Here is a 10,000-nt window from a genome sequence, read left to right on the forward strand (position 1 = left end):
AAAAGCAACTTACAATAATTGCATTTCACGTAGCAAAAGCCAATGTACTACTAAAATCAAATCAAATCTAATCGAAATGTATTTATAGAGCACGTTCAACCAAAGTGCTGTACAAAAGTGGGTCCTAGATAAAAAACATTTATCAACAAAACAAGGAAATAACAACAAACAATAGACATTGAACATAAACAACTACTACTACCAGCCAGAACTCACAAGTGCATCTTCTTTCTAAAACAAGTGACTAAGAGCATCATCTAGTGCTGAAGGCAAAGTGTAAGAATAGCAATCTAAAATACAATAGGTGCTTAAGAGGGAGGATCGTTGTAGTACTTCTTGAAGAGATGAGTTTTGAGCCTGCGGCAAAAGATGGGCTATTCGTTCCACTACTGCGGGGCCAGGACAGAGAAGAGCCGTGACCGTGTCCATCGAACGCAGGGGCCTCGGCTGATCTACACACACACACACACACACACACACACACACACTCACACACACACACACACACACACACACACACACTCACACTCACCCAGCACCCAGGGCAGGATCATCCACTCCACTATGGTGGGCGGGGGTCCCTGGACATGCAGGTCGGTGCTGACGATGTGCTGGGAGGCGAGGAGGAGGAAGAGGAGGAAGGTGAGGTAGGAGGCGGTGTGGCAGATGAACTTGATGAAGGGCTTCTTGATGAAGAGGCCCAGCGCGCTCCGGGGGGCCAGCAGGAAGACCAGGGAGAAGACGGGGAAGAGGAGGCCGATGATGAAGCAGGTGACCAGCTTGACCGCCCAGTGTCTCCGCCTCCAGCCGGGGAAGCCGTCGTACCACAGCGTGGCCAGCAGCTGCTGACAGTTAGGCTGGGACACGAACTACAGGAGAGAGAGAGAGAGAGAGAGAGAGAGGGTGAGAGGGAGAGGGTGAGGGTGAGAGAAGAGGAGGAGAGAGAGGGAAGAGGAGAGAGAGAGAGAGAGGGGAGGGGGTGAGGAGAGAGAGAGGGGTGAGAAGAGAGAGAGGAGGAGAGAGAGGGAAGAGGAGAGAGAGAGGGGGGGTGAGGAGAGAGAGAGAGAGAAGAGGGGGATGAGGAGAGAGAGGGGGGTGAGGACAGAGAGAGAGGAGGAGAGAGAGGGAAGAGGAGAGAGGAGAGAGAGAGGGGTGAGGAGAGAGAGAGGAAAGAGGAGAGAGAGAGGAGGAGAGAGAGGGAAGAGGAGAGGGAAGAGGAAAGAGAGAGAGAGAGGGGGATGAGGAGAGAGAGGGAAGAGGAGAGAGAGAGAGGAGAGAGAGAGGAAAGAGGAGAGAGGGAGGGGGGGATGAGGAGAGAGAGTGAGAGGATGAGAGAGCGGGAAGAGGAGAGGGAAGAGGAAAAAGAGAGAGAGAGGAAAGAGGAGAGAGAGAGGGGGGTGAGGACAGAGAGAGAGGAGGAGAGAGGGAAGAGGAGAGAGGAGAGAGAGAGGGGTGAGGAGAGAGAGAGGAAAGAGGAGAGAGAGAGGAGGAGAGAGAGAGGGAAGAGGAAAGAGAGAGAGAGAGAGAGAGAGAGGGATGAGGAGTGAGAGAGAGAAGAGGAGAGAGAGGGAAGAGGAGTGAGAGAGAGAAGAGGAGAGAGGGAAGAGGAGAGAGAGAGAGATAGTCCTAGTCCCTCTGACCCCCCCCCCCCAAAAAAAGGGGCTACAGCAGCATCTAGAAGCTCTTCATGAATTCTCCTGTCACGCCTGGACCCTGACCTTTAACCTCAACAAGGCAAACATGATCTCTCAAGAACCGTCCAGACACCAGGAAGAACTGTCCAGACACCAGGAAGAACCGTCCAGACACCAGGAAGACGGGAACAAAGACTGAACACACAGACCGGTCTGATACAGCTCACCTGCTCACCATTTCATCATCTCCTCTGTAGGAGACACATTTGTTTGCACATTGTGTTTGTGTACAGGTGGTGATGGCGCTCCTAGGTTCCCATGGTGCACCTGGTGCATGGCGAGGAGAAGGCGTGGTGCCAGCGGACACCGATCACCTCAGACTATTGACAAATCTATGCTGGCACAACTGAAATAATCTAATTTTGTTTATTTTGTAATAAATTATACACGCGTGGGTGTGTTTGTTCCCTCATTATTTGATCATTAGCAGGATTATGCAAAAACTAAATGATTGATTTTCATGAAGCTCAGTGAAGCGCGTCACATGGTCCAACATTACATGGCGGAGTGGATCCGAATCACGAGGCGGATCCACTAATTAGAACAACACTTCGAAGGAAGGCAGCTTCCTGTGTGGGGGGGGGGCGCTAGAGACATGGGCTGCGTTCCGAATCGCATACTTCTACTTCTTACTACCAGTACCTACTACAGCTGCCCTTAGAAAGTACGTACTTTGCAAGCAGTAGGCATCCAATTGGGACATACTACCTTGTCATAACATTGCGCCTTGAAATTAGCCCACATCCGTCGCTGTCCATAACGCGACATTCATCTACAGCTGTCAACTCGCGCATGTGACGCACATTACCGCTGCGCAAAGGATTGTGGGTCAGAATAGCCAGAAAAGCCTGCTGGCGTGCATACTGCAAAATACGACCGGATGTAGTAGGACATCCTGGTATTTTTGCCATACTGCATGTGGCATACTATGTATTGGGACATACTACTTTCTGTTTTGGCATACTATATAGTAGGGTAGTAGGCGATTCGGAACGCAGCCATGGGGTTTGGGCTGGGGTGTGCGGGGAGGGGGGGGGGGGTCATGGAGCGTACTGAACCGCCCCCCACTGGCTGTGACCCGCCCCAAACATGGCCGCTCGTTTACCTCCATTCATTCTCAATAGGGGAGGTTGAAACGGACATATCTCGACATGGGAAGGTCACAGACACTGGGTTTGAACCAGGCCCCCAGGATTCGAAATCTAGAGTGAAGCCCTATTGAACCGCGCCATCTTAGAAAAAAACACGCCACTGCTACCTTTGACATGCGCAGTCAAAGGTATCAATGACGCGTTCTTGTAGTCCATGAACAGATTGCGTTCATGGCTCTCCCCGCTCTGAGTTGTGAAGCAATGAAAAGCGGCTTGCTTATTAATCTACTTTCGTCAAATATATCCGTTGGAAAACATATATTTTTATCCAGGCATCTTAGTTTTAACAGTATAATTGTAACTGAACATGTTTTGTTTGCTAGTAGGTGGTATTCATTCTGTTTGGAGCTCGGTGGTTTAGCCGTGAACTTCATGCCGCAGCGAGAGATCCCGTCTCTGGGTGGACAGCTGTTCAACTCGCCTGGGACCAAGTCCCCTGGAGATATTTCACCTGGCTGCGAAATAGCGTTGTTGTGAACAGAATGAATACCACCTACTAGCAAACAAAACATGTTCAGTCACAATTATACTGTTAAAACTAAGATGCCTGGATAAAATAATATGTTTTCCAACGGATATATTTGACGAAAGTAGATTAATAAGGAAGCCGCTTTTCATTGCTAACTCAGCGCGGGGAGAGCCATGAACGCAATCTGTTCATGGACTACAAGAACGCGTCATTGATACCGTTGACTGCGCATGTCAAAGGCATCAGTGACGGGGTTTTTTCAAAGATGGCGCGGTTCAATAGGGCTTCACTCTTTCGAGCAGTCAGTGAATGGAGTGACCCCTTTCCAGTTCTATTAATACACCCATGGAACTGGCATAAAGCTCTCCACCTAACGGATGCAGCAACACCAAACATGGCCGACTCACACACACATGCGCGCAGGTGGAGAGTGGAGAGGAGAGTCTCTGTTACCACGGGTTCAGCTGTCAACTGTACTGCAGGTGAAGTCCATAAATAAATGACAGTAGAGAATGATTCTATTCTGACTGCTGGAAAGGAAGCAGGAGTAGAATTGGTTGGGTGTGGGGGGGGAGATGAGGGATGAGGAGGGGGGGTGATGGGGGGGGGGGTGAGGAGAGGGATAGGATGAAGGTTGGGTTGTTGGGTTCACATGCGAGGGAAAGGAGAAGTGAAAGGCTTTTAACAGCTTTACCAACCCTGGCATGCTATCTGTCCCAGCATGCAACCTGCTAAGCAATCCAAGCAGAGCAGGGCTGACAACAACCCAGACATCTCTCTCCTCCTCTCCCCTCCTCTCTCCTCATCTCCTGCTCTCCTGGGAGGAACTGTAGATGTCTGCGTTGAATAAGATCAGTTTGACACTGGTATCTGCTTCAGAAACACACAACATCACTCACTCTCTCTATCTCTCTCTTCCACTATCTCTCTCTCCCTCTATCTCTCTCCCTCGGTCTCTTCCCCCGTCTCTCTCTCCATGAATGTTTAAGAGGGATATCAGAGCGTGAGATGAGGTGTAGAAGCAGCCCAGCAGAACAGCTCTCCGCCTGGGGAGAACAACACCAGCTGCTGGTAGGATCACACGAGGAAACGCTGCAGCTGGAGCTACAGCTGGGATTAGAACTGGGATTAGATCTGGGATTAGAACTGGGATTAGATCTGGGATTAGAACTGGGATTAGATCTGGGATTAGAACTGGGATTAGATCTGGGATTAGATCTGGGATTAGAGCTGGGATTAGATCTGGGGTTAGATCTGGGATTAGAGCTGGTGTTGGAGCTGGGGTTAGAGCTGGGGTTAGATCTGGGGTTATAGCTGGAGTTAGAACTGATATTAGATCTGGGATTAGAACTGGGATTAGAGTTGGGATTGGAGCTGGGGTTACAGCTGGGATTAGAGTTGTGATTAGAGTTGCGATTAGAGTTTGTGTTGGAGCTGGGATTAGAGCTGGGATTAGAGCTGGGATCTTGTGGGTCCTACCTCCTTCTGGTGGTACTTGATGGCCAGTTTGAGCTTGGCCAGGTCTCGACACTCCTGGGGGTCCAGCTCCTCGCTGTGGTCATCGCGGTGGTTGAGGATGGTCTCTAGTTCGCGGCTGCTCCTCGCCTGGTCCAGGAGGTCCTTAGCGAACAGCTTACACTGCTGAGACAGCTCCTCGTACTCCTGACGAAACTCATTCTCCACCTGGCAGGTTACAAGCACAACAGTTCATTCACAGTTATAAACATATTATTATAACACCTCGTTGACAAGTTGTAAACCATGTTATAACAGCTCATCAAGTTATGAACATGTTATAACAGCAGATTCATAGTTGTAAACAAGTAATACCAGCTCATCAACAGTTATGAAAATGTTATGCCATGTTATGCAGAACTCATTCTCCACCTTGGAGGCTCTAAACATACTGTTTTATAACAGCTCATTAACAGCTATACACATGTTATAACAGCTCATTAACAGCTATACACATGTTATAACAGCTCATTAACAGCTATACACATGTTATAACAGCTCATTAACAGCTATACACATGTTATAACAGCTCATTAACAGCTATGCACATGTTATAACAGATCACCAACAGTTCTAAACATGTAATACCAACTTTATGAAAATGTTATACCATGTTATGTAGGTATGTTAACTCATTCTCCACCTTGGAGGTTGTAAACATGTTATAACAGCTCATTAACAGCTATACACATGTTATCACAGCCCATTAACAGCTATACACATGTTATAACAGCTCATTAACAGCTTTAACAGACCTTTACGAATCCTTTTAACATCTGTATGTATAACATTTCACAGCTTCCTGGTCTTATCTACCTTCAACAGTCCCAACAGACCTCAACTTGCTCTAACTTCTCTATGACACGGGAACATGACCCCTGCGTGACCTCTGGACGACCCCCCCTGACCTTGCTGAGCTCCTTGAGCTCCCAGCCCAGCTTGAAGGCGGTGAGGATGGGGTCCTCGCTGGAGAGGGCGATGAGGGAGGGGCTGGCCAGGGTCTTGTAGACGTTGAGGCGGGAGCGGGAGTGGCGGAGGCTGTCCACCTCGGAGCTGGACACGCAGGCCACGCAGTCGCAGCGCACCTGGTGAGGCCGCGGCACCGTCACCTTCCGCTGCACCAGCAGCTTGATGATCTCGTAGTTGTTGGTGTGAGCAGCGAGCATGATGGGAGTGATGTCAGGGGTGAACTCGGAGAACTGGCTGTCCATCATCAGGGACGGCACCTGGGGGGGGGGGCAAGGGGACGAGGGGACGAGGGGGGGGAGGACAAGGGGACGAGGGGAGGCAAGGGAGGGGGGGGTTTGTTGTCAGCCCCACAGGTGACCCAGACGTGGCTACTGGAGGTGTGCCCGGATATATGGCCCGGGTGACCCCCCCACCCAGGCTCGGGGTGGTAAAAGGATAGCCCCTCGGCCCCGGGGGGGGGGAGAGGACGAAACCAACGCACCCATACGACCAAGACACTATGGCAGACTGTCTCACCGGCTGTTTACTTGGAAACAATTAGGGCTCTAGTGACCGAAAAGTCCATCGAAAGGGTCTACAGGTGGATGTTACTAGGGATGTTAATAGTTCATCGACTATCGATTAATTGCCGATAAGAATTTACTCTAGTAAGATGTGGTTACTAGATTAATTGCTTGTTAATGGAATATTACTTTTTGGGGGGAGCGAACGTTTTCAACGGGAGTTGCGTGAAATGTGATCATGATTTAAGGTCTGACTGCACATGAGGGCGCCACGCCATGTAGTGAAGGCTAATTGGGATGCCGGGAAATTTCAATGACACAACGGAAGAAGACACAAAAATGAAGCAAGCAAAGTGCAGTCCAGCGTGGGACGTTCTTATCAATTAATCCACTATCGTTTGTTGAGGTTAACAGTTATCGATTAATGAAATTCCTTGAAATTTGCAATCCTAACCCAGACCTGGGAGAGGATTAGAGCGCAAGGTCCCCTGCCAAACACACACACACACACACACTCACACACACACACCCACTCACACACACACACACACACACTCACACTCACACTCACACACACACTCACACACACACACCCACTCACACACACACACACTCACACTCACACTCACACACACACACACACACACACACTCACACACACACACTCACACTCACACTCACACACACACACACACACACTCACACACACACACACACACACTCACACACACACCCACACACTCTCACACACACACCCACTCACACACTCACTCACTCACACACACACACACACACACACACACACACACACACACACACACACACACACACACACACACACACACACACACACACACACACACACACACACACACACACACACTCAGCTCAGTGGCCTTGTGGTTAGAGTGTCCGCCCTGAGACTGGAAGGTTGTGGGTTCGATCCCCGGCCGAGTCATACCAAAGACTATAAAAATGGTACCCATTGCCTCCCTGCTTGGCACTCAGCATCAAGGGTTGGAATTGGGGGGTTAGATCACCAAATGATTCCCGAGCGTGGCGGCGCTGCTGCTCACCGCTCCCCCAGGGGAAGGGTCAAATGAGGAGAACTAATTTCACACACTCAGGTGTGTGACAATCATTGGGACTTTAACCTTTAACACACACACACACACACACCTGTTTGTCCCCGCTGGGCTTGCGGTGGGACAGCAGCAGCTCCACGGCGCCGACCACCTCCTTCCTGATGGCGTAGAGCAGGGCGTCGCCCATGGTTACGCCATGACTCAGCAGGAGCTCCATCACCTCCAGGTTCTCGTTGTCGATGGCGATGAGGAGCGCGCTGCGCCCCAGGGGGTCCAGACAGTTGACGTTGATGTTGTAGTAGATATCAGCCTCCTCCAGGGCCAGCTTCACACCCGCGTAGTCCCCCTGCACACACACACACACACACACACATACACACACACACACACATGGATACACACACACACACATGGATATATATACACACACACACACACACACACACACATGGATATACACACACACACACACATACACACACGGATACACACACACACACACATGGATACACACACACGCACATGGATACACACACACACACACACACACAAACACATGGATACACACACACACACACACACACACACACACACACATGGATACACACACACACACACATGGATACACACACGCACGCACATACATACACACATAGATACACACACACGCACATACACACACACACACACACACATACACACACACACACACACACACACACACATACACACACACACACACACACACACACACACACACACACACATGCACACATTTAAAAGACAACAATGTTAACACAAGGTTAAAACCCCAAGCTGAGTCTTTTGGTCCGATCACACTGTGACACACAGACACAAGGGCGTGTTTCTGTTTGAACTTTGCTGGGGACATTTCATGTCAACTCAATTTATTTTTTCTTCCCTATATAAAATAAAAAAGCCTACTTTGAGCTCCAGTCATATCTGATCATCCTGATGGTTCTTCAACCTGCTCAACCAATCCTGCATTTGGCCCACATGATAACAACCCATCAAGATATCAACTAACAACTTATCTAAACATTTCCTGTCTGGTTTGTTTCCATGACGCAATGTGGGCGAGTGAGCCTTGTCATGACTCAAATCTTGCCGCATCTGCAATGCTAGGCATTCTAGGCAAGTCGTTATAATAAAAAGCACCTTCAATACTGAATCAATACGAGACGCGAGGATCTTCCCGTCTTTATGTGCACTGAAATGTAGTGTTGACGGAGGCTCTGGGCTTTGTAGCTGCGCAACCAAACTCAGCCAGATACAGACAGCCTCTCACGCGCTAGCAAGAAACCACAAACCAATCATATTAGAGATATTGGGCTAGGGAGGCGGGACTAGTTAGGCGTTTGTGTGCCAAATTATTTCTGCGCACGATTCAGTAGTCTCTGAATATTGGTGGGGACATGTCCCCAGCGTCCCCCCAAATTCTACCCCCATGGACAGCCAGGGCGGGGGAGAGGAGGAGCAGTGACCCAGACAGACACGGCCAGGGCGGGGTGGGGGGGGGGGGTTAGACCGGGGGGGCGCACCTTCTCCACGGCGATGAGGAAGGCCCTCTCCTCGGGGGACAGCTCTGGCTCGGCCCGGACCACCTGCAGGGGGATGCGGTCCCGGTAGGGAGAGTAGCTCGCCTGCTTGTAGTAGAGCTGCGCCATCGGGTTCATGGTGGCGCCGCTCGGAGGGACACTGACCTGGGGAACAGACACCACAGACAGGTTGGACAGGAGGAGAGACCTACACCACAGACAGGCTGGACAGGAGGAGAGACCTACACCACAGACAGGTTGGACAGGAGGAGAGACCTACACCACAGACAGGCTGGACAGGAGGAGAGACCTACACCACAGACAGGCTGGACAGGAGGAGAGACCTACACCACAGACAGGTTGGACAGGAGGAGAGACCTACACCACAGACAGGCTGGACAGGAGGAGAGACCTACACCACAGACAGGTTGGACAGGAGGAGAGACCTACACCACAGACAGGCTGGACAGGAGAGACCTGCAGTACAGACACCATGGACAGGTTGGACAGGAGGAGAGACCTACACCACAAACAGGTTGGACAGGAGAGACCTGCAGTACAGACACCATGGACAGGTTGGACAGGAGGAGAGACCTACACTACAGACAGGTTGGACAGGAGGAGAGACCTACACTACAGACAGGTTGGACAGGAGAGACCTGCAGTACAGACATCACAGACAGGTTGGACAGGAGAGACCTACAGCACAGACACCACGGACGGGTTGGACAGGATCGACCTGCAGCACAGACACCACAGACAGGTTGGACAGGAGAGACCTACACCACAGACAGGTTGGACAGGAGGAGAGACCTACACTACAGACAGGTTGGACAGGAGGAGAGACCTACAACACAGACAGGTTGGACAGGAGGAGAGACCTACATCACAGATACCACAGACAAGTTGGACAGGAGGAGAGACCAGGGCTTTCTGAGGGACTAGGGACTAGGGAGCATAGGGGCTAGGGGTTAAGGAGTAGGGAGTAGGAGGTACTGTAGTAGCCCTATACACAGTCAAATACGAGGCTCTGTTAACCTACATACGTATGCGTT

General features: G+C 50.5%; 1 protein-coding gene across 1 annotated transcript; it reads right to left on the bottom strand.

The window, feature by feature from the left end:
- Positions 1–532: 532 nt before the first annotated feature.
- LOC311328564 (short transient receptor potential channel 5-like) lies at positions 533–9,083 on the bottom strand (the record flags this gene model as incomplete). The annotated part of the gene is made up of 5 exons (XM_084462514.1): positions 533–869; positions 4,794–4,997; positions 5,738–6,055; positions 7,481–7,732; positions 8,949–9,083. Coding segments are annotated over 5 exons (1,246 nt in total), but the record flags the coding sequence as incomplete, so codon positions are not given.
- Positions 9,084–10,000: the final 917 nt, after the last annotated feature.

The sequence above is a fragment of the Borostomias antarcticus genome (assembly GCF_949987555.1).
Source record: "Borostomias antarcticus genome assembly, contig: scaffold_1046, whole genome shotgun sequence".
Lineage (NCBI taxonomy): Eukaryota > Metazoa > Chordata > Actinopteri > Stomiiformes > Stomiidae > Borostomias > Borostomias antarcticus.